Consider the following 26507-nt stretch of genomic DNA (forward strand, 5'->3'; position numbering starts at 1 on the left):
AAGAGATTCTTTTGACACACCACCTGTGAAGGAGACTTCAAATTGTTGGTGGGTTGTTACAGACTATCATGAAAGGTTTCTGCAAAAGAGTACAGGACTTTAGGCTCCATTAAGTGATTCAACTACTGATGAAAATATCCATAAGTTGTTTGAAATAATCAAGGGGGTTTTTAATTGCTTTGAAAAAAGAGCTTGATGGCAATTCTTCTGAAACAAATGAAATTCCTTAGAAATATGGGGTTGGGACTGGTGGATGACATGGGAAATTGAAGCACCGTTTTTTTAAGCATCGTGAAACCAGTATGTTCATGTGATTTTGGCTCACAGTACTACACATCAGCTCCCACTGTATACAGCTGGGATGGGTACCTACCTGGAAAGATCTACTCCACATTGGGCGTGCTAATACCATGAAGGTTGCAGTAAGCCAGAAAGGATCTCAGTTCAAGAGCAAGTTGGAGAGTTCAGTCTCCAGGGTTTTGGGTCTCTTTTTGTACATACCAGTGACACGCATTATGTGGTTGTGCCTAAGTTTCTCCATACACAAAACCAGACAATGATATTTACCTGTTTTAAGATCCATGCCCCAGAACACTGGAAAGACTAGCTGTAAAGCAATTTCAAAATCCTACTCAGGATTACAGAACCTTAAACAAAAAACCACTATCATTCAGGTTAGAGGCAACATTTAATCCAAACAAATAAAATATGAGAGAATTGAAAACATCTCACATTTAAATCTTTTTACTATATGGAAAAGTATCCAGGCAACATAATAACTAAAATTACCATGTCTAAAAACAGACAGTAGACTGAACTTTTGCTAAATGGGACTTTATACAAGACAAATTGATTGCAACTAATCCATCACTCTTGTGTATAGCCCAGTGCTTTAACAACCTTGAAACAGTAATTCTTCAAAGGGCCTCACAATTTCTTGATAATCTGCTGCAGCCCATTATTAATGGCTTCATTCACTCTCAGGTTCTCCTTACAACAGAAAGTTTATTAGCACTACAAATTAATCTGTTTTGTCAGCAATTTACTCCAGCTGAGGTACCAGTCCTGATACTCACATTCTTCACCCTGTTTTTTGTGTAAACTGGGCTTCCATTTACTGGGTTTGTTCCTCCAGTTCCTTCACAGGAACTAACACAGTCTGAATGCTTTAACAGGGACTTTTGGAGAGGAAAGGTGTTATAAATCATCACTAATTTAAAGTTAATTTTCAATGGGTTACATTTTATTTGCTTCAGTTGAACACCATTATTTACAGACACAAGTTAATAAAACACATCACAAAACAATAAAATTTCAACAGCTAATATTTATAGGTGCATAGTTCATGCTCAATTACTTTTTTTATAAGTATAATACATACACATATATATAAAGCTCTCACAATAAGTCGTCTCTGCACAGAAATAATAGTCATAGGAAACAAATAAAAATTGTATCATAAACAATATCAAATTACTGACAGTCTATCAACAAAACATGTACAGAGTTAGAAATAAGCAGTAGACACTTAGGTGTTTTTATTTAATATTTTCTTTTTTAACTTTTAAACTTGAAGCCACAATATCCACAGCACAACAATGACCCTGCCAACCAGCTTTCATTTCAGCAGGTGGGAAATGCTGAAACAAGGTGGATGCAGTCACAGATACTCCAATCATTGCTGATGGAAGACTTCAAAATACACCGTAAAAACTGTAAAAAAATTTTACGACTGGGCACATTGGAACTCAGCACTTGTACAGGATGGGACGTCTTTAGTAGTTAGTAGATTTCAGGAGATATAAAGGAAGGAAAGGACTCTCATGCTTCAGGTTCATAGTCTTGATACTCTTCCTAATGAGGAGAGCAGAAATCAGCGCTACTAGTAATTTAGATAAATACATCCTACTTTCACTGCTTGTTCTAGTCCTAGTGGATTCAATGCCAAAATATTATGGCTTTTCATGTGATCAGGATCTTGCCATTTATTATTATTTTATCACATCTTCCAGATACTGTACCTTATAAGCTGTGGTATTTACAGGAGAATTAGGCTTTTCCAGTGGTTAACCTATCATTCAGCTGATGTTGCCAGGAACTCATGAGAGCACCCACGGCAACTCACTTGGAGAGAGAGGAGGACTACCTCTGGGCTGAACCCCACACCACGTGCTGCAGATACTCACGAGTCACTAAATCATTTAAATGTGTGTTTAACTACAGGTGTGTGAGCAGCCCCCATAATTTCAGTGATATTTGAGGTGCTAGCAATCAAGCATGACTTTAAGTCATTTACTGGATCGTGGGCTAAATATTGTATACACATTTTCAGACTAATTATCTGTGCTACTGTAAAACTGCCGCTCCAACTACCAAAGCATCATGCCAGATATTGTAGTAATATTTTAGATAGCAGGTTCATTAAAAACAACAAAATGCTTTACTCCCATAATTGCATTAAGATTATAATAATGAATTATTGTGTTTTAGAAAGCGTGATGCTTTAATAAATGACTAAGCTATTAAAACAATCTATGAAGATGCAGTTTTTTGCATATTCCCTACCAAACATAGGAAAAAGATATAAGTTTGCTGTGGATTACTCAGAAACCCAAGACCAAGTATTTTGAAACACACACAATTTCCCACTAAACTTCCTTACTATCAAGAAAGCAACGGATTTTCTGATTCCCAGCACTATACCTCTGAGAGATCTTGGCCAAAGAGACCATGTTTCTGCTGTGCCCTTGCAGCTCACACAGCATCAGTCTGTCCCAGACTAATGTAACTTGAGCATGCAGCCTCCTGTGCCCTTCCTTCTCCAACGTACATTCACAGCAAGTACCACAACAAATTTACCTCTGGAGGCATTTCATAAGCCTCATTCTCAGGATCCACAGGAACATCTGTATTATTCACCATTCCCTCCTGCAGGAAACCTTCTTCATTCTACATTTAAAACAGGGAAAGAAAAGTGACAGGCTGTAGCTGCTTGCCTCATTATTTAAGCCAAAGTGTGTCTTTCCTCCAGATCAGTGGTTGACTTCTTGGCCTGTCCGTTGGTCGTGGGATGTTGCCAGGGGTTGTGAAGAGCTAGAGGACATCAGCTCCAGAGAGATTTTCTTCATGTTCCACAGAAGTATCCATGGGAATAACTACTATCATCTTTCTGAACAGCTGAAGTGCTGATATCCCATTTCTCTCTTGCCATGGACAGGCCAAGAAGGCAATCTGAACAAACGAACAGTACCATCACCAACTTGCTGTATATCTTTGGAAAATATTTTAACCACACAGAAAATGCTTTGCTCATGTCATGAAGCAAACCAATCCAAGTTTTTTGCCCCTTAAGAAACTGATCTGGGAAACACAGTCCCACATAAATTGTTTAAGTAGGTTATCTCATTAATTTCTGTTTAACTACTTGGGAGAATACAGTCACAGGTATGCAAAAGTCATTGTAAAAGCAGGCCAAAAGAATGGTGTCGTATCAAGACACATAAATGAAATAGTAATTCAATGATATCTTTTTTAATGTTATAGACACATCAATCCTCTCATAAATCATTGTTTATTTTACAGTTTTAACCTTTTCACAGTACATTTCAAAGAGGCCAAAAAAGGGGGGAATTATTATAACTCAGACTATTGCAAGCTGTTTTTTTCCTTCAGTTTTAGAACCTGATTGTATTGGGAAAAGCCTTTTTCCTTTAATGGGTCACACCTCTACATGTTTTCTTATGTCAAGCAGCACGTTACTTTATGCAGTATTAGTATATGGTAAATGGCACTACCCGATACTTGTTAAGCTCTTTCTGGGCATCTGGGTTATTGACCATTATAGGGGCATTTCTGTTTTACACAACAATTTTCATAAGAGCCTTTTGGAATTAATGGGACTGCCATGGTGTTTAGGAATAACTTGCTGAGTAAATTAAGTGTTGTCCTAAAACTATAGATACTATTTACCATCTGAAACAAACACAAATTATAAAGGAAAAAAACCCAATCCAATTTGGCCAATTCCCATAGTAGCTGTTACTGCAGAAGTTCACAGAGAAGAAACATGAATTTTGCCAGAATAAAGACTGTTGGAGTTCATCCTGAACTGTAAGAAAATTGATATGAAAACATGCAGAGTAGCTCAGTGGAATTATTGTGACCATGCTGATTTATACCAGTTGTCAATCTAGACAGAAATGCACTAAAAAATGATTACAGACACTCAGAAAGAAATTCACTTAAAAAAACCCCTGCAGGCTAGTAGCATAGACAGAAATACAAAATTAAGTTATAAACCAGACTAATGAGGTAATTCTTCAAAGTCTGCAATTTATAGGATAATGATGTCAAATTAAATTTATGATATAGATAAAATTAGGGTAAGAGAAGCTAAACCTGAAACTCACCTCTGCGAGCTTAACACAAAATAGAAAATAATATGCAAAAACAGGTGGCACTAAATCCTCTTTACCTTCACACAGTATTTCTCATGCTTCTGCTGTTGATCATTTGCCATATATCAGCTCCCTCTGTGGTTTAACCAGGTGACCTTAGTCATAATACTATGTTTCTTGCTGCATTTCTCCATGCACAAATTGTGAGTTTATCTGCCAGATACGAATCCTGTTCTTCCGTGGTTCGCCCACCTTTTCTGGCACTGATGCATGTGCCAGAAACACGTTTTCCACCCTCATCAAAGTGCATGATGTGCAGAATTTATTTCCATACTGTGGATTCTTCTCTCTAGCTCTTACTTCAGTCTTTAAAAGGTCCAGTATGATGATATCTGGTCCCAATGCTTCTCAGTGGGGCCAGATATGTTTTGTCCTTTAGAGGTAAACAGTATAGTCTGTTTACAGCCTACTATTCTGCCAAGTTCCCTCCATTCATGTGCCTGCTCTCAGATTTATGGCGTGCCATAAAGCCTGCACTGCTTTATTGCGTAGGTAACATGGACAAATTCCAAAAGTCAAGGGACATCAATGAATAAGGTTGCTAATATCTTTATTTAGGCCTGTGTCTTCCAGAAGAACTAATAATTTTGGGTGTTCAGCATGACAGGTAACTTTTCAAGCATGAAATTACAGTTCTGCCCCGGCTTGTCAAAACACTCAAGCTCCTAAGATTATTTGATGCACAGTATTTAATTACCCTAGCATTTAAAAAAAATTTAGGGGTATTTATGCCTATTTACTTTTATGAGAAGTAACATCAATCCCTATCAGCTTTGACTGAAATAGCTAAATAGTGTGTGCAACGCAAATTTTAAAGCTGTTACTGTGCACTTCATATAACATATCAGCTCTCAGGACCTACAGCTCCAGTCTACTCCTCTTTAATATCATTAAGGAACAGCTTTGGCTAGCAATCTACATCAAGTAAAACTGTGCCCAAAATCAGTCTTGAGGTTGGATGAGGAAGAAAGCTTGAAGCTTAATGTTATCTGTATCAGGAAAACAGATGGCAAGTGAAGCTGCCAGGACCATTAGTAACTACAAAGAAAAAGATTCGCCAGCTGAATTTTAAAGAACTTCAAACCTTGGACTCTGTTTCTTAGGAACCTCTGCCACAGGTCTGGACTGTCCATCAGGATTACAGAGACATAATGCCTAAAAAATGCTGAATTTATCATCTTCCCAAGTTCCTTCAGTGAGTTCAGGATGCAGGTTTCTCTACAGCTTCAAATAAAACAATCAGCAGCACCAGAAAAATACAACATCAATCACAACACCAGTATATTTTCAAATTAAGCAAATCATAAGTCATACCAAACCACCAAGGGAACTCTTTGCCTATGAAAGGCAACAAAGATGTACCTTTGTCCAGCTACAAACAGTAACACAAACACCACCTTTCATGTTGATGACACTGCAGTTCAGATGAGAATGACATTTCCCAAGGTCACATTTGTTTCATTTAAATGTGTAGCATATGCAACCAGATCATTTTAATGGTGGTGCTCTCTGCTTCTGATGTACTGTTCCTCTGAAGTTAGGATATCACAAAAGTAAACAACCACCCCCAGTAACACTGAGCCATCTAAGGTACACCTTATATAATTATTTATCTCCTTTAAAACAAAGAAATGCAATTTTAGGTGCTCATGATCAATAATTCCATATCCTAATTCAGTTATGGAAGAGGAAAAACACCCAGTAGACCAATTCTTGTCTTTGTATGAAAGACACACTTTTCTCTTGAAGCTGCTGCCTCTGTTCTTAAACCATATAGAAGGGTGTTTCCAGAGGGAGAGCTTTTTATTAGAAGATCTGAAAAGATAAACAAAAGCTTCTCAGAGATGAAGTCAGTGTTTAACTGGGGAGCATGAGCTCGTTTGCAGGGAAAACACTTTAAAAAGGGAAAATTACAACTCATGCAATAAGCAAGGTGTTAAAAGAATGGCGATGTGAGGATGTCTGCTTGTTGCCTGAGGATTCCCTTAAGAAAAAATAAATGCCCTATATCTTGGTTTGAAGCATGGTCACTCTGGGTAAGAGCTGTTTTTCTACATCTCCAGAGAGTCTTGTGCCCTTAGACCCCATGTTATGAAAATCAAGCTTTTGTGGCTAGTCAGAGCAGAGCACACCACACTGCACTTCCCAGGTACCAAGAGTGGTGTCAGTTTGTGCTATCAGCGCTCCTGTCTGCCTTGGCAAAGCTTCGTGACTATCAGACTTGCACAGCCCAAGACCTATGTGCTATCAGGCTACCTTGCAAGCCCACTCACACCTTCCCTGGGAATGAACGGCTATGGTGTATGCCCTCCCTCCCAAAGCACATTGTGCTCTCATTTTGTCAAGCAACTTATGTCATTCTATAAACAAAGGGGAGATGGTGTCCCATCATTGTAAAGAGGTGCATATGCATAACCCTAGGTGCCAGTTCTGGCTCAAGGAACAGGTACAAAATAGCTGTTATACAAGAGTGGTAAAAATAAGATGTGAAGTAGAATTTATTTGCTGCAATGGCTCCAAAATGTTGATGACTCCTCCTTTACTATGGAAATGAATCCTGCTAAGCTGTGCGTGTGACAGTGTGAAATGACCCACTTTTACAATAAAATAGTAATCTAAATAAAAAAGTCCCCCAGAAAACCTGGCCCTGTTTAAATTACAGAGTATTTGCCAAAACTTCAGGCCTATTCCCTTTGCCAGGAAAACATCACCAAATGGGTTTCCCTTATTTCAGTGTTTTTGGTGAAAATCACACCCCATTCTTTCACTTCACCTTCTTTCCCACCTCATAACGCTTTTGGTGGAAGGGGAGACTGTTTAAGATCCCTCACGCATGGAAAACAGACCCAGTGGTCTGCTCATGGTACCACACCTATGTCAGCACCATGTGGCAAAATAGTCAGGAGTGTGCATTCAGTTCCCTCAGTGACGTGTCTTTGAATGCCAAGTTACTGCTATCAGAAGTGAATTATTTTATCTCAAGTCGTGGACAAAAGCAACTTCAAAAGGAAGCACTGTAATTGTAATTTAGCAGCTGATCTAAGCATTATAATTTACTATCTCCCTGGCTAGTACAGGTTTTTTCTTTCCATTATGGATGCTGAAGGAGTCTTACAGTCATGTATATTCTCCTGATTACTGGAGACTAATTCCTTCTGGAGTGATTCCATATTCTGAGATAAATAACTCAGGCTACCAAAGTGTCAGCTCTTAAAACATTTATACTGACAAGAGGAGGTCACCCTGGAAGTCACTTCCATTAATCACAGAGGTCAGAAGGCCCCTCCGGAGACTGTCTAGTCCAACCTCCCAGCCCAGAGCAGGGTCACCTAAAGCAGGTTGCTTGGGGCCATGCCTAGTTGGGTTTTGACTATGCCCACAGAGGGATACTCTACAGTCTTGCTGGATAACCTGGTCCAGTTGTTGACTACTTGCACAGTAAAAAAGGTTTTTCTTACATTTAAATGGAGTTTCCTGCATTTCAGTTAGTGCCCACTGCCTCCTGCCATTTCACTGGGCACTGCTGAAGAATCTGGTTCAACCTTCTTTACCACCATTCCCCTCAGGTATTTATACACATTGGTAAGTTCCCCCCATAAACTTTCACATTCACGTTGTTTCACATTTGCTGATTTTCTGTCTGTTTTTGAGACCTCTATGAAATTTCCCATGCAGATATTGTGGGAGGATTTTTTCTCTAGTAGAAAGCTCTATTGTCCACAATCAATTATTTGCAGGAAAGCTTTTGACACTGTCTCACACAACATCCTTGCCTCTAAATTGGAGAGACATGGATGTGATGGATTGACCACTCGGTGGATAAGGAATTGGCTGGATGGTTGCACTCAAAGAGTTGCGGTCAATGGCTCGATGTCCAAGTGTAGAGCAGAGACGAGTGGTGCTCCTCAGGGGTCAGTGTTGGGACCAGCACTGTTTAACATCTTTGTTGGGAACATGGACAGTGGGATCGAGTGCACCCTCAGCAAGATGCCAATGACACCAAGCTGTGTGGTGCAGTCGACATGCTGGAGGGAAGGGATGCCATCCAGAGGGACCTGGACAGGCTTGAGAGGTGGGGCTGTGCAAGCCTCATGAAGTTCAAGAGGGCCAAGTGCAAGGTCCTGAACATGGGTTGGGGCAATCCCAAACACAAATACAGGCTGGGTGATGAGTGGATTGAGAGCAGCCCTGCAGAGAAGGACTCGAGGATATTAGTGGATGGAAAACTGAATATGAGCCAGCAATGTGCGCTTGCAGCCCAGAAAGCCAACCGCATCCTGGGCTGCATCAAGAGAAGTGTGGCCAACAGGTTGAGGGAGGGGATTCTCCCCCTCTACTCCACTCTCCTGAGACCCCACTTGGAGTGCCGTGTCCAGCTCTGGGGCCCCCAGTATAAGAAAAATGTAGTCCTGCTTAAGTGGGTCCAGAGGAGGGCCATAACGATGATCAGGGGGCTGGAACACCTCCCCTGTGAGGACAAGCTGAGAGAGTAAAATAAAAAGAAGGTGAGTCTTGCCTCAAATACCTAACAAATTAACGTAACATGAGAAGTCATAGTTAATTTCAACAATATAAACTCAGTGAGCATTGGTCACACCACATCACTTGCCAGTCTGTTATTGAGTAGTATTTTATTATTATTGTTATTATTATTGAGTAGTAATAATTATTGACCAGCTGTGAACCAAGAGGCACTATGGAAAAAGCGGTGAACTAGAATAGAAAAAAGCTGGCTTACAAGATAATTTTGGTACTCCTCTTTTGTAAAGACCTTTAAAGTTCCTTCTGGAAAGTCTTTTGAGACCCCCAACAAAATGCTCCATGAAAAACATTTTTAATGTAGTCCAGTTTGTTGTATGTACACACCAGATGGTATGTGGGGGAGGTTGAAATAAAAATAAGAATGTAAAAAAAAAAATTTTAAAAATCACATCCAATAGCATTATTACCTTGCAAAATTACCACACACTGAGTGAGGGTAGTATTGCCTTATACTGTATGTCCAAGTCCTGCGCACAGCAGGGACAGAACTGGCAGAGAGGTAGGATGCGATGCATGATGAACAAGCCCAAACAGTGTTTTCCTGACTCAACAATAGAAGGGAGAGTCCAGTCAGGGAGTCTGACATTCCCCGAGCTTGTCAACTGGCCCAAGTAGGTTGTCCAGAGAAGCAGTCATGTCTGCTTTCTGATAGCTGTAGTCATGTACACCTTTGTGAGCCTGGATATTGTCTAGTCCGGTATTAGTGAATTATTGAATGTGCTGTTGTTACAGTCTGGATAATTGTACTAATAATCTGTCATTATTACCACACCATTATTTAGAGGTAAATTGTTTATCCCTAAAGCTGTTGGTCTCATGCCTGTTATCGCATCCCAAACCTATAACACAACAGGGCTGCCTTAAGTCCTTACAATGGCTAACTGAATATCCTTCCAGCTTGACTAAACCCATTTCAGTTTGGTATTATGCACCCTGTAAGAACTTTCTTCAGGAACTGTTAGCCGTTATATGGTGGAGCTTAAAGAAAAATTTGGGGATTCTTTTTATATACCTTTATTTTTTTACAGGTATTTTGACCATAAAGCCCAACTTACGTGATGGGAGAAAGACCCTTGAACAAAACAGCACATTCCCAACAATATGCAAAACAAAGATAGGCTAAAATGGCCTCAATTTATTTACTTTCCTAGTCCTAAGGTATGAAATATGTGGAGCTGACTGGTTATAACTGAGTTGCCAGGTCAGCTTAGGATGCTCTAAAGCTCCCACTCACTTATTGCAATAATCGGTGCCTCCAAGCCTCAGCTGTGAATGACAAAGCATTAGCAGCAGTCTAGTGGTTTTACTCTGGAGATACAGAGAGGAGATATATCTGTGCACTAGCTAGAAAAAAGGAAGCTGTTTTAATTATTCCTAAGCTAAACATCTAAGTGAAGGAAATTACAAGAAAGCATTATGTGTGAAGGAAACTATTTGTTCCAGTGCACAACTCATTTAGAGTACCAATAATGAAATGGCACTACTGCCCTCCTTAAATGGAGAGTGGAAGTGAATAAGAGACTTTTAATTAAACAAATAAATGTCAGCACAATAGCACAATTGCAATGAAAGGCTAACATAGTGCCTGCAAGTGCTACAAGCTGCATTTTGATTCATGTTTTTATGCCCTTCAGTTGGCGATGACAAAAGTGAAAAGGATAAAGACTGAGGCCTATGGAAAGAGGAACGAGCGTGAAGACTGTTTAAGTGTCCGTGGTTACAGATCCATCTTGGTGTCTATAAATAGCTGGAAATACTTGCTGTTTACAACAACTGATGAACCATTCTAAATTCCTAGAAAACCAAATTTCAATAAAGTATAGATTGTGTATATTTTTGTTTCCTTCCTTTAAAATTCCCCATTTAGTATTACTTGTAAAGATGAGACTCAACTCAGTTCAGAGTACAACAGAAACATTTCTGCGAGCAATCAACTTTCCTCAAACTCAGATTCATGTTTTGCATTAACCAGGTTGGTAAAGTACCTAATTAGAGCTGCTGGTATGTTGTTATTTGCTGATAAATGGATGCGGATTACATGGAGAACCCACCTACTGGCCAGGTCAGACCAGCAGGTCATACGAGTTCTAAAGTTATAGACACATGCATTAATTACAGGTGACTTAAAATAACAGGTTGCTAGGGGCTGAGTCAATATGCCATCAGTAAAGCATGCAAATGCATCCAGAACACACAGTCCTTTCAGTTTCATTCTTTTCAGCTTCCCAAAACTATGGCAACATTGAAAACTTCACAGGTAGGGAAAGAAAAGCTAGAGTTTACCATTTAGAAAGACTAAAATAATTTCTAATTGCCAAATAGTGGGAATGTTACAAGCTGACTAAACATCACACCAGGTCACATCTGACATTCTCCTGAACAAAGTAGAGAAGCATAGCTCAATAAAAATATTTTAGGGTAATTGATCTGCTCAAACAATATTCACTAGCAACATCGTGATTTACATTGTCAAAATTGAAGTTTCAGAGTGCAGTTTCACAGAAATCTTGAGTACAGGAATACCACTATTTTCATAAGGATTTGGAAGAAGGACCAAGGACTGCACTTAACTGTATGCTTAGTCTTATGCATTAAGAAGGAACAATAAAGAGCCTGAGTTTATTTTTTATTATTCTTAATTCAAAGATACCTTGACAAAACTGAATAAGTGACTGAAATAATTAAGATGCAGCTCAACAGGAAAAGGTGTTAATATGTTGCACTTAGGCACTCACCAAATCAAAGTGGAAGGGCAAATGGTGCACAGAAAAGAATTACAACGTCAAAGAATAACATAAACCAGCAATGTCATGTTATTGCAAAAAAGTAAGCCATTCTCTCATGTATTAACAAGGTCTGTGAGGTAATCTGCTTGGTCTAATCTAGTCCAAGGGTGCCTTCTTCTGACTACAGAATTCAGTCTAAACAATGCACTTCGCTGGGGATGTTGGGAGACCACAAAGAAGGACAGCAGGAATTATCACATTCTAGAACAGAGAGGAAAGATGAAGGAACCTGTCAGGAAAGCATAAGTGAACTAGGTCCATATAATCCTAAAGAGATCACCTTAATTAGAATCATAGAATACCCGGTTGGAAGGGACCTCAAGGATCACCCGGTCCAACCTTTCTCGGCAAAAACATGGTCTAGACAAGATGGCCCAACACCCCATCCAGCTGAATCTTAAAAGTGTCTGGTACTGGGGAAACCCACTTCCCTGGGGAGATTATTCCAATGGCTGGTTGTTCCATTGTGAAAAATTTTCCTCTTGTGTCCAACCAGAATCTCCCCAGGAGTAACTTGTACCCATTACCCCTCATCTTTTCCATGTGACTCCTTGTAAAAAGGGAGTCTCCATCTTCTTTGTAGCCACCCTTTAAATACAGGAACACAGTGATAAGGTCTCCCCTAAACCTTCTCTTCTCAAGGCTGAACAAACCCAATTCTCTCAGCCTTTCCTCACATGTCAGGCTTCCCAGTCCTTTGATCACCTTTGTCGCCCTCCTCTGGACTGTCTCCAGCCTGTCCACGTCTTTTTTGTATAGCAGGGGCCAAAACTGAACACAGTATTCCAGGTGTGGCCTGACAAGCGCTGAGTAGAGTGGGATGATGACTTCTTTATCTCTGCTGATGATGCCCTTGTTGATGCAATCCAACATCCTGTTGGCTTTCTTTGCTGCTGCAGCTCACTGGTCACTCATGTTGAGCTTGTTGTCCACCAGGACCCCGAGGTCCCTTTTCAAAGAGCTGCTCTCCAGCCAAGGTAGATCCCAGCCTGTGCTGCACTCCTGGCCTATGTTTTCCCAAGTACAAGACCTTACACTTGTCCTTGTTGAACTTCTTGTTAGCCCACTCTTCCAGCTTATCCAGGTTTTCCTGAAGGGTGGCTCTCCCTTCCCAAGTGTCCACTTCCCCACTCAGTTTGGTATCATCAGCAAACTTCATCAGGGTACACTGGATCCCATCATCCAGATCATTCATGAAGATATTAAACAGCATTGGGTCCAATATCAATCCCTGGGGGACCCCCCTTGAGACAGGTTGCCAGTTTGCAAAAGAAAATTAAAATTGGACGTCTTTAAGAACAGCCTGGCCCTAAGTCTGTCAGGAGCTCCACAGCAGCAATGCAGGATTCTCCAATCTCTATGAACCCATCACCAAGAATTACCTCCAGTGATGATACCTGAGCTTTGTCTTCATTAAATAAAACTAGAACATAATGATACATGATCTCAACTGATCACATTAACTAAAACAATGGTAAACATCAGCTTTGCAGTCAGCACAGAAATGAGCAACCTTATTTGGATTTGGCTCCATTAAGTCAGTAAAGACGATTTTAAACAGCATGGTCCCAGTCTAAGCTGCAAAGTTATTTTACCATACTTTATTTAAAACTGTTTGAATATCACAATCACATTCCAACAGTACATATATTTTTAGCGCAGATAAACTCCAGAAGCTATTGTATAGACTCCATGACTACATATTCTCTTTCCTAAGAGACAAAATTAAAGGAGGAAAATAAGCTCCCTCTAAAAGAAGTTTCCACTCACACAGAGAGTTAATTTAATGCTGTATTATCTAAAAGACCAATCTCTAAAGCAAAGTTATTTCTCCTAGTCTTAGAAAAAGTCCCTTATACAGAGGGACTTTTTCTGCAGGACCAGTCTGCAGGACCAGTCACCCTCTAGCATCATGAACAGCATGAGTTCCCAGTCTGTTCCACATAGTCCCAGAGACAGCACATATTTCAGTTCCGTACCCCATCTTGTGTGAGTGCATTCACAAAGCAGTGAAGTAACTTCACTCACTTCCAAGGAAGTTTTTAAAGAGAGAGAAAGAGATCTCTACAGGTAGTAGAAAGAGGGTAGGGTTTTCTCCCTTTCCCTCTTCTCTTAAGTATGGGTGGATAAGCTAATGCAATCAGCATTGACTCATTTGCTTTTACTCTCCAGCACGTTGACCTGCGGGCTGACAGAAGGGCTAGTGGCAGCATGGTCACCTTCAAAGGCTCTAATTGATTGACAAGATGTGCTGTTAGTGAAGTGGTTACCCTTCAGCTACTATCAGTGAGCATCACTGTAAAGCATTCCTTCAATTCCACTATATTACAGCACTTTACCTAGCTGGGGAATTTAAAAATATGTTTCTTGTAAGGAAGAAACCAGCACTTGCTCTGAAAAATGCCTGCAGCAATTATTTGAACTATAAAGGTTTCAGGACTATTTCCTGCAACTGTGATCCATTCAGCAGCAGCTCAAACACCACAAAAGACTAGAGAGTTAGCCTGCATTTCAAAATGTGTATTTCTGAAGTATCCCTCTTCATCTAGAAGCAAGCATACAACTATTCAGAGCTTTCACTTGCACTGGGAAAGATTACTTCACAGTCCAGTGGCATGAAACACAAACATCACAAACATCTCTTCAGCTTATTCTGCTCTCATAGAGGAAGAAATAATTCTTTTTAATTAAGTGAAAGAATTATTCAATAAATTTTATTTAGTAAGGTGTAGAAGGCAAGGAGACTCTTAAAGGACTACTACCTAAATATACAATACTGTATCTGAGTATCTGTTTTCTTTCCTTCCTCCCACCGCACTGTTACTGTTATCTTTGCTTTTCATTTCTGGCTTAGATGAAGGAAAGCATCAGACTGAAGGCTGCTATCCTCTACACTGCATGACAGTGGAGTTCAAAGCAAAACAGCCTTTCCCAGACCAAATTTTTTTCTTACCTATGTCAGTATGAGCCTGGTGTAACTCTTCACCTCACTAAGCCATTTTTGTACTCTGTATTGCTGAGAGCAGCCTGTCTTTATGATCCTCTTTTCAGATACCTGCTGCTGTTCCAAAAGGGATGTATACTATAAAAACCTTCACTATTTCTTCATATATAGAAAATCACAAGAGTGCAAGTTTGGATGGCCTTGAGGAGTCACCTAAGTTGCATCTCTGTTTTAGGCAGGTTCAGCTTTCCCTAAATCATTCCCAACAGATGTCTGGGAAAAAACACCTTAAAAGTCTCCAGTGATAAAAATTTCACAACATCCCCAAGCAATCTGTTCCTCTACTTAATTACTGTTAACTATTAGTGTCTTTCCTGGTGTCTAACCTCAATCTCCCCCACTAACATTTAGCCCCAGTATTTCTAGTCCTATTCCCATTGGACACAGTCCCCTGTCTTTCTGTAGCAAGGGTTTGATACTGGAAAAACTGTTATCCTGACTCATTTCAGTCTTCTCTGGACTAACCCACACAATAATTAGGAAAAACCTGTTGAGCATCCACTACCCTGTATCTCTGGTGCTCATTTATGAGAACTGCATACAAGGTAAGCCTTGCAAGAGTCAGGATGTGGCTGCTTGGTGTTTGGAGCAGAGTCAAGTAGGGCAGAGATGCTGCTCATCAGGCTGATAGAGGAAAAGGAGGGCAAGCCCCAGCAGTGTCTAACGTCAGAAAACTACCTGAAGCTGAGTGGGCTGATGATCTCAGCCATAGATGGAGCTTCAGAGGGGAATTGTTACTGCACTGTTTTTATCAGAAAGAGCCTTCTATTAATAAACTCTGTTAAACCATTTGAAATTAAAATACAGAGCTGCTTTCAAAGTATCAAAGAAGCATAGAATGTTACTTGTCAGAATTGTTAGAATGACACTTTCCCTCTGATCCTTTCTTATTATTAATCACAGTAGCTCCCCAAACTTCAGCTGCTAAGCAGGGGATCTGCCCTCTGCACCCAGGAATGCACTGGAGTCATAGCAAAGCAATCACCATAAACTGCTACAATTCATAAGAAGCAGTTGGTCAAAGAGCCACAAGGAGCATAATGAAAGGGAAATATCCTCTTCTCCACATCTGCTTTTGTTACTTGAGAGAGGGGACTTTAATCATACTCCAGCCACTGCCCCATTAATATTTAATCATATGAGTGGAAAAAATGATGCATACACACCACAGAGGCAGCACACAAAAAACCTAGTTGAGGTAAAGCACTCATTCTGTTAACCACATCCAAAACTGCAGGTAAAACCACATTTCTGTCAGGAAGTTTTGAGTGAAATGCTGCTTAGCAATTGCACTCATAACACCTCTACTTTGGGGACAAATAGAAAAAACAAAACCAAGCCACTTTTCTTCAAATTCGTGGCGTCAGCTACATGAGATTTACAGAAGTTCAGATGAAGTTGTGGAGGAATAATTTCACGCATGTCATGCCAATAAGGATGATTATCAAAGTTTATTCTATAGAGACGAGGGTGCTCAGCTAAAACAGAGGAGGAATAGAGAGAACACATGTGGCAAAGCAATTACAGTTGCTACAGTTCTTTCTCCTACAAACCACATTCTCAGTTCCTGCAGTGAACATTGATGTGCTGCCCAGAGCAATACAACACCTTTGGCATTTAGGTTCTCGCTATAATGGAGCTCTTTCATATATTCAGTACTGAAGATGATGCAAAAAAGACTGGCAGGATGAGTCCATGTTTCAGAAAAAGATGTCCAATTATGATATGACTCCCCATAGTTTGAGAAAAACACAAAAACCTATCTGCTATCAGCCATAAAGATGTTTCTCTACACGTGCTGCTTGGTGAACATTTAGATAAGAACGAGAGCCAGATCTTGAGAATCACCCATGCAGATCTGAACACAAACAACACAACTTGCACGACTGCCACATTCAGATGCCCAAGTGTTTGCAAATGCTCAAGCAATATCAGTTAGACACCTGGCTGGTGAATTTATGTTCAAATGCCATTTTAGAAATGAGCTGTACTAGAAAATACTTATGCAGAGTATGAAGCTAAAAGTAAATGCAGTTTGCTGTGAGCAAACTAAATGAAATTCAGCAGTATGCTATATCATCATCTTTTAATAATGATTTCCAAATCATTTTGTTTCAGTTATCTGATGGTAAGTATTTGTACATAGCCATCATAGAGGTACCTCAATGGCTGTCATTATGATATTTTTTGTAGTGGTTTAGCATAAAGCCAGTTGACATGTTTACTATTTTGTAATAAGCATTGTTCAATAAGCAGATTCAATGAGAAATCATACTAATGAAAATAGCAATGATTTCTATTATACATGTATATCATTTCAGTAAGAACAAGCAACAAACTGACTGGTTCTTATTCTCTGGTTTAGTTGCCCATCTGCTGAGAATTATCCAAGAAAGGCAGTGTCATTGAAAACTGCAACAGCAACTGTTCTAACTTTATTAATCTCTTTTCTACACTTGCAACATTCCAAACATATATACGTAAAGTGTGGATGCTTCGTGGGCTACACTTACCTAAACAGGAGACACTTCTGCTAGGCTGTGCCTTGGACCATCTAGTATCCTCAAAAAGCTATTTACAGAATAGTAGGTAGTACCACAAATATTCAGAAGCATTTTTCTGAATGGATTCTTACAGAAAAGGAATTCAGCACAATCTTTGCAACAACGACAACAAATGTATACCATATGTATCCAGTCTGATAAGAGAAGCTTAAAATAACATTACTAATGAAAGCTTAAAAGATGATCTACTTGAACTTGCGTTATTTTTACACATTTAAATTCATATAAGCCCTGATTCAGCAAAAGATTGTCAAGCATACACTTAAGTAGTTAGTTCTGTGGAAGTCAAAGTTCTGTGGAAGTCAAAGCTTTTACATAGGTTTAATACTAAAATAACACCGTAGTGAATCAAGAACTATAGAAATTATGCTTTGTTTCAAGTGCCACAGAACAAACTACTTAATATGAGAAGGTATGACATCTTTGAAATCTGATGCAAGCCATTTTTATCCAGTGAGATAGACAGACTCAGCATCTATTCAGCTGTAATTTCCCAAATTAAATCAGTGACAAGAGAGTTCTTCTACCGTACCCTCAATGCAATAGGAGCATTAAGATTCACATATAAAGGGACAGCATCCAAGCCAAGTGTATTCCTAATACACATTCCAATAACCCCGTGGAAACCAAGGTAAGACAAAGCAAACTTCAGAGACAATATTCCCCCTATGACTATTCACTGCAGAAACAGAACCCCTTCAGCACTGAAGCTATTTTTTTTACACTGCTGCTGATTACCCTGTGCAAAAGAAAACCTCTCCAGCGCTTTGTGTTGTGTGGGTGATGCTCCCATTTCCCAAACGAGTTAGGACCAACGTTTATAGCAGGGCTGAGGTATTCTAAATTGTCTTGTATCAGTACCATGACTCAGTGATCACTGCGCAAGTGGGAGGACTTCAAGCACTTGACATTACTTCTCATATTCTTGCTGTCACAAATGCAAACGTTAAAGAATTTAAACTCATTTTTATCTCGTCGGTTTAAAATCCTAAAAGGGACCCCCGATCATTCAGCAGCCAGTTAAATATTTAGCAGTCAGGAAGAAACGATTTTTTTTTCCTTCCATGATTAATTGGTTTTAAATCTAATACTAATTCCTTCATGTGAATACAATGTATCACCATTTGCCTATTTCTCCAGAAAAAAAATTCCTCAAATTAAAAATTTATCTGTCTCCTAAACTTTAATGAATAAAGAAGACAGAATTAATATAAACAGACAGAAGATGGGGTTGTGAACCCCACGAGCTACACTATCCGTATGCACAGAACATATGTACTTCTTGGGGGCCTCCATGAAATAAATTTTAATTACTGTGTCCCCTTTCAAAGCTAAGTGCATTGCGAATAGCGGCTGGAGACACGCTCAACTCATTGAACAGAGAATTCACACTACACTTTTCAAAGGTGTAGGATGCCAGTCCTGCAGGAACCAATACCCTAAGGCACTCAAACATGTTAATCCCATTGAAGTGTATGTGACTGTTTTTCATCGGAGTGTTAATCACACACTATGAGGGTGTGTCTCTAACCGATGAACTGAAATTAAACATCTGGGAGCACTGAGATGTAACCAGCCCTGTTGCTCAGGCTCACGTAAGGAGAGATGGCTCCTCCACCCTTCCACACAAACCCTCTCCCATGTGTCTGTTATATTAATGACTCATCTACATTGTAAAGCACTAGTTCAGACTTTTCATTAATCACGTTAAGCACGCTGCCTTCTGCAGTTTGCTCAGTCCCCGCTCTACGAATAATTCAGGATTCAGCATTACAAACACAGGGCAGCAGTTTGTGGGTCAGGCCTTGCACTTCAGCAACGACTTTGTAACTTCACAGAAAATACCTTATGGTTGGAAACCCTTTTTTTTTTTTTTTTTCAGACCAGCATTGGTTATCTCCTGGATATTTGTTACCAGCCAAAACATTGCCTTCAAAATGTGATTGGTTAAATTGCATGGGTGGCTAGGTGGTCACTGCTGGTGCATTCCCAGTGATGTGCTTGAACAGAGAATTACTCCTGTACCACAGCCCAGCCTACCTTTCCTGTAGAAAAAGCACTGACTAGCTTGTTCAACGGTATGAAAAACCTAGAGTAAATAATGAATGCATTGTTCTGCAAATTGATTTATTCTTCAGCGGAAGAAAAAAAAAATCTCCATCAAAATATTCTGCAAAAGGCACTATGTGTTTTACAAGAATGAGAAAGCCACTGAGAAGAGCTGCAGGTTGTGGGGAGGAGCGTTGACTTTTGATGGACTATTGCCACTTTCTCCTGCATCCCAGCCACCACTAGATTAGATTCACAGCTCCTTCTCTACATCCCTTTCACTTTCAATTAACCATTTCTTAATTATTTCTATAACAAATTCAGTTTATTCCATTTGACAAATGACCTTTTTTAATTAACACTAACTACAAAGTAACCTGGCTTCATATTCTAAATTAAAACAGGTTTCACACAAATAAACTCAAGGGCAAAGTGCACTGTTAGCAAAAACTAACAATGTGTAACAGATGTAAATTTACATCCACCCATCAGTTAGACCATCAGTTTGTTCTCTGATAAAATTTCAAAACTGCTGTCAATCATGCAGACAACCCAAGGGACTTTATTACAGAGACTAACAGAGTAACAATCCCTTCTAACTTCTTACACCAGTAAGTGTATCATTTGATATAGATTAGAGCTCAGACACAGTATCACAAGAAACTTGATAGATATGTGACACATCAAGGCTGTACCACTCCTTGACGTAGCACATTCTTAAAATGTGTATTTTCTAGGTATCTAGAATCACATATTCGGCAGGTGTATATCAAAGCTGTTGTGCTGACTTTAGACCCCATGATTGATCACTTATCTACCATGAGACAAGGCTTATCTACCAAGACTGTAATTTACCCCAATTCATTGCAACTCTAAAAGCAAAACTCATTAAGGCTATAAATCTTATTGGAGAGGCTTTTACACAATTCTAAGCAAACACTCAGATGTAAGATTTAATTAACTGGAACATAAAATACTGATACATTTTCAGAGGAAGGCTGGTCAATCATACAGTCACAGTATCATCTGAATTCTCCCAGTACACACACATTAAAGAGCTGAGATGGTCCTGGTTAGGTGTTAACTGTTCAACTGCACTTTGTGAAGGCAGATAATTTTGGTAGGGACTCAGTTCTGAATAATCTCACTCATTCTTCTGAAAGACAGAAGCTGCTCCACAGCAGCTGATGGACGTTTAGTTGTACACAAAGTGAAATGAAATTTATTAGCTAGTTTATACAGGGAACATATCAATGGAAAATGACACAAAACTCCAGGAACACTATTAACATAAAAACCAAAGTTTACATTAATGAATATGGAGACAGAGGTCCATGAAAAAATGTTAAATATTTTCTTAATATTATAAAGCTAATGAACCTTTCCAATGTTGAAGGAAAAGTAACTTAAAATAATAGAAGTTAATGATGAGAGTGATCCTAAGAGAGGAAACACACTCATTTTGTCCATCTGTGAGGGCTCATACTGCAGCTGTTCTTCACTTCCTGGGCTTTACTCTGTGAAAAACATTCATCATGTGGAAATCTATCCTCTCCCTTCTCAGTAACCACAGCTGAAACAGTTATTCGGATATTAAGTTTTGGGCTTGTGTGGCCTAGTAACAATTCCTTATTTTTATCTTCTTCTGTTATATCCATCATAACTGCTTTTCATTGAGACAGTTTTAAATGGTGGTATTTTTTTTGTTTTGTTTTATATCTGGTGAGCAATTTCCACATTCAGATTATAAAACTGAGCTTTTAAAGTCCTAAGGCTTGTCTGAGAAGTTTCAGAGCATAAATTCAGAGGAAAAGAAAATACTATAGCGATATACACCTGTTTGGGAGGGATGCAGATTTGATAACAATGGGCCAGGAAAAAATAGGTGTCATTGAACATCTGGTCCAAAACCTTGCAGAAAAATTTTCTTGAACCACAAAGATTTTCTTAAATATTTCTGACTTCCATCAATACTCATGCATTTTGCTTCCTTCATACAGTCAAGGCAGAATGTTTGCAGCTTTATCTGAAACCTTTACAGCTCCAACTGATTTGGTAACTCAGCTGTCACTCTGCAATGAGCAACTAGCAAAGTTTCATTTCAGGAATATTTCCCTGTGGTGAGACAGGCAAGAAAAATAGAAATAAATGACCTTCTGAATATAACAATAATAATAGTTTTCAAAAATCAACAAAGTAACCCAGACATTAACTGAAAAAGTTTTTATATCTTTTGCGGCACTGATTCCCAGAGAGTTGGTTAACTTCAGCTCAAGGGGTCTGCTTCAGTCAAGCCAAAGGCACAGATCTTCATGTATAGCGCTCTCCACAAAGGAAGGGGAAAGCTTCTTCCCCGACTGCGGCTGCCAGACTGAACCCACAAAAGCCTGTAACATCCCTAAGACTGGATGCACCAGGCTAAGTAGATAATTCCCTAGCACTTGTGTCTTGGAAATATCACTCTTAATTTCCTTTCACAGGACAAGTCTCTCTGGCTAGCCTAAGAGAAGCATTCATTCCTACTCTTGCCTGCCTACATAAATACCTTTCTGGCACAGATGTGGCCGAGCACAGAAAACAACCTACTTTTATACATGCCACATACGAGTGATACATTTTGCTGCCAGACAACAGCCTGCAAGGGGTCATCCTACATCTGACAAAACTCCCAGCCCAGCTGAGCTCACGTTGCTTTTCTGCCTGGAATATATTTTATTTCCCCTTTTGCTTTTGATATTTTTTTTTTTTTATATAACACTTTAGAATCACAAACTGCAAACCCAGCAGCCACTTACCGCCTGCCCCTCAAAGTCACAGCTCCTCTGGCAGATGGTCCCTCAGCGAGGACCTCATTGTGCCCATCTCACTGTGCTTTTACACCTTGGGTAGGAGCAGTCCTCCAAGGCCAGTCAGCACTGATCTGTTGCAATGAACAGTCCTCTGCCGTTACATGGGAAGATGTCCTGGCCCAAGGGGAGGTCATCACCTTTGGAAGTGATGAAGTTTCTCTCCTCCACATCCCCAAAGGACCACCTACCCTTCTCCAAGCCCTATGGTCACTGCTGGATGGCTGTCAGCACAACTCCTCCAGCGTGCTGGCCTTGTAGTTGAAGACTACCAAACTGCAGTACTGATCAGACCTGCAGTATCACTTGACACTTGGGGAACATTGATGCGGCTGCTCCACCATTTCGATTCTACATTTTAACTGACCTTGAGACTTGGAATCTCAGTAAACTATGCAGTAGGTGTTTAAGTGTCCCAGCATGGTAAGAGTACCTATCAAAATACTAAAGGAACTTTCCAGGTCAAATAAAACAACTTTTATTCCCTTCCACAATGCATTCCTTTGTTTTAGTGACGGCAATCTGACACTGTTCAATAGCCCATATTTAACCAATTCCAAATTAAAAGTTGTCTTTATACATGGGAGTTTAACAAAGTAATTAACTCTAGCTGCTGAGCTTGCCAAAATGCTGAGTGAACTCACCCTGCAGAAATCCCAGACCAAGTTTCCACTGGAGAGTTTTGCTGTATTAGTTGTACATACTGGGATCATGAAACCAGTCTGTCTTTACTGATATGTCTATACCAGCACCAACTCTCATAATGGAGTTCTTCCACCAGTATAGCATACTCTGTAATCTTCCTTGAACTGAAACTTTTTTTTTTTTACTATAAAAGCTGTATTGACATTTGGGAGATGAAGTTCCTCAGAGAGCTATACCAGTATCTGTCTGCCCTCTAAATATAATCTTTCCTCAGACATCTATCACAACCTCTCGTGGTACACACTGAATCTGTTCAAGCTTTCCATACATCCAGTGACAGATTTAACTCTGTGTTTGCCAGGCTGGGGATAGTATATATCTGCCAGCACTTCTCTGACAACATTTCCTTCCTTTCCCATCAATTAGTAGACTGTGTAGTTAGCTGTTTTCTCCTAGTGCCACGTGACTGCTGAGAAAGAGCCTATTTCAAAGTCTGTAAAGTTCACAAGCAAAAACTTTGATGCTGTCTCTTTACAAACTGCATAGCAGGAACCAGCTCCCAGTCCCTCCCCTAGACAACCTCGCCATTTCCCAGACTGCTTCTTGACATTCACTTGAAGTGTGGAGTGACAAGCCTTGCACTGCTACAAAGCCAAATAACCCCAGAGGCTTGCCATGGTTTTCAAGTCAAGGGCATGCCATGTTTACTTACAATTTTCTTTGGAAAGTTTTGGAGGGAAAAGTTGAAAATAAAATGCTCACAGCTGATACAAAGAATGCAGAGAAACTTTTGGTACCGTGCTGTGACATTACCAGATGTGACCACAATACAGTCTCTGCTCTGAAAATATTATGATTACTCTCACCTTTTTTTTTTGGTGAGAGACGGAAAAGGTTAAAATTCAGGTAATGTTCTTCAAAGGGCTATATGAGAGATACCAAGATAAGCAAAACACACAAAAAATCATGAAATGCCATCTGCTTTCCTTTATCTTCTAATGTCTATCAGCATTGCTAGCGTTGCCAACATTAGTCACCCTCCTCATGATATTGGGTGCTTTTCTTATCCTCTCAGCTCCCATAGTCAAAATTACACAATCGCATTTTATTTAAATTAGATTAAAAAAAATCTGATCTACTTGGTGCCTGAGAAAACTAGTGCAAGCCAGAAGCTCAGAAAAGTGAGTTAAAACTATTTAGACAGATTTGGACTAATAAAATTTATTACGACATTAAGTATACTCCAGTGACTATTTTTCAAAGTAGCTCAGCTTCCACAGGAGTATCAAAGGGATAACCAGACCTAAGATCCAGGGTAGTTTATTGAATCTCTCAAAAATCTGGTTTTAACTATGACTGCAGAATATTTGAGAAATCCTGTTGCAACCCCCATTTTTACACTGGCATAGCTCTTGACAGAGAAATCAATTGAACTCTCTGCCTTTGGAAGCCAGGCAATGCTCAAACACTGCGTCACACATCGATCACAAGTCTCATTCCCTCCTCACCCAAGCACAGCCTGCATCAGCATCTAGGAGAAAGGAGCGAAAGCTCTGCCTCTCCTGCCAACTTTACTCTATCAGGATTACATGCTACTCAGCTGCTTCACACAGCTTTTAATTTTATGTAAAGTGAAGAAGGTTTTTACTATTCTGAAACGAAGTATGTCATGGCCACTGCCTGCTGACATCAGGGTGCAGCTCATGACAAGCGCTGTAGGCACTGGAGAGGTACCAGCACACCTTTGGCTGGCAGGCAGAGAAGGGCAGCCCAAACAGTGCTGCTCACAGGTGCTTTTCACCTGACTGAGCACAGCTGAGCTTGGATCAGAGTGGTTTGGGTCCCTTTAGGTGTAGCCAGCACCTGGGAAATGCACACGGTACCCCTTGCTCTCTCCCCACTGCATCCCTGGCATAGGTGCCAACCAAAACCTCAGCTCCAGCCTTGGCCATTAACAAGATCCAAAGTCGCTAACCCCATCAGCTCTGCTCACCTGTTTGAAGTGGAAAGGAGGGGCTGCACTATGTAAACCCACTCCATTCTCTGCATGCTAAGTAATAGCCTGCATCTTTGCAGAATGCTCCATGACTAATATCTGACTCACATAAGGCCTCTATCACCAACAGCATTTATCACAGCCAGAAAACAGAGCACTTGCCCTCAGGTCAGAAGCTCTTTTGATGCCATATGTGTTAAAGAAGAAATATTCACAAGCCCAGACAGCTGGTGCAAGCAGGCTTGAAGGAACATGATGTGACTCTGATCCCCACGACCCTCACTCAGCCCAAGCACTGGAGTTTCCACAAGAAACTAATACCCACTAGCTCAACTTATTTTAACAACAGCACCCTTATGTCCTAATCCTTTGCATAGACACACTTGAGTTCACATACCCACACAGAACGAACCCAAGCACACACATGGTCCTTTACAGGAAGGCCAGGACTTGGTTCCTCCAGTATGATTTGTGGGAGGCAATTTTTGGAGTTGTGTATCTTTTGCTTTCTATATTTTTCAATATGAAATAATGCAGTTAGTAATTTCCTTACAACTGTTCCAGTTTTTTTCCCCCAACTGAGCCAGGAGAAAACCAGGATTTCAGAACATTCGAATGTTTCTTATAAAGTCACCTCCCTCTCTCCTTTGCTGTGGAGACTCCAACCTCAATAAAACAAAGCCATTTCTCCCCCACACTTAAAACCACTGAGCTCATTAACTACTTAATGAATTTTGTGCTTTCCTGCTGCACAGCTGCAAGCCTCAGCCTATTTTCCAAGTGTCAACTTTTTTTTGTTGTCATTGTTATTAGCCAGTTTTGTGCACAGAGGTTTCCTGGGTGCCATGTGGGCTGAGCCATGTTCCTTCACAGTAAGAAATGAAGAAATTGATAGAACAGAAGTATTAAAATTAATATTAAAACATTTATTTGATATGTCAAATAAAACTTACAGCACCAAACCCAGAAGTTCCTAATTATCTTACACTAGATTATGAAAACATAGGCAAAATGTGTAAAATACACTGGAAATGGAAAGTTTGAAATGTTATGAGATGTATTATGTTTTGCAACATAATTTAAGTGTACAGTAAAGCAGAACTGCCTAAACATTAGAAAATTATATCATTATAATTTATCCACTACAGGCAACTCTGCTAGAGAAGACAAGAATTTGTAACTGGCCTGTAAGGAATTCTTTTGGATGAATTATCAGAGAGTGCTTGGATATTCAAAAAAAGACAGCTTTTAGAAACCTATTTCTCAAAGAATATACTATTTAGTTAGTCCTTTATGAAAATTGGCTCAGATTTTTATTTATATACCTGTCAGTGCAGATCACCTAGCTCAATCATTTAAATTATGTTTACTTTTAAACCATTAATTTTAAGAACGAGAAGAAAGAGGAGAGACCATGAGATGATCTGCTTGGTTGATCTGTGTCTGCTACAGCCAGTACAGATGTTAGGGAGAGAGCAGACATATCTGACACATGCAGGACTCCATCTTTTTAAGTTACTACAAATCAGATCAAATGACCACCTGGGCAGCATTCAACTGCTGCTACTAACAGTGGTCATAAACACATGTTCAGAAGGTGTCTTCAAACTAATTACTG

General features: G+C 39.8%; 1 protein-coding gene across 4 annotated transcripts in view; it reads right to left on the reverse strand.

Annotated features, from left to right (window-relative positions):
* Nucleotides 1-1221: 1221 nt before the first annotated feature.
* The window catches only part of SNCA (synuclein alpha), a 72995-nt gene continuing 47709 nt past the window's right edge, over nucleotides 1222-26507 (reverse strand). For all 4 annotated transcript variants that reach the window (XM_074866746.1, XM_074866745.1, XM_074866748.1 and 1 more), the window contains 2 exons: nucleotides 2860-2949; nucleotides 1222-1854 (listed from right to left, as the gene is read on the reverse strand). In XM_074866746.1, coding sequence (XP_074722847.1) covers nucleotides 1822-1854; nucleotides 2860-2949 — 123 coding nt within the window. In that variant the 3' untranslated portion in view covers nucleotides 1222-1821. The remainder of the gene's footprint in view (nucleotides 1855-2859; nucleotides 2950-26507) is intronic.

Source organism: Strix uralensis, chromosome 4 (assembly GCF_047716275.1).
Source record: "Strix uralensis isolate ZFMK-TIS-50842 chromosome 4, bStrUra1, whole genome shotgun sequence".
Classification (NCBI taxonomy): Eukaryota; Metazoa; Chordata; class Aves; order Strigiformes; family Strigidae; genus Strix; species Strix uralensis.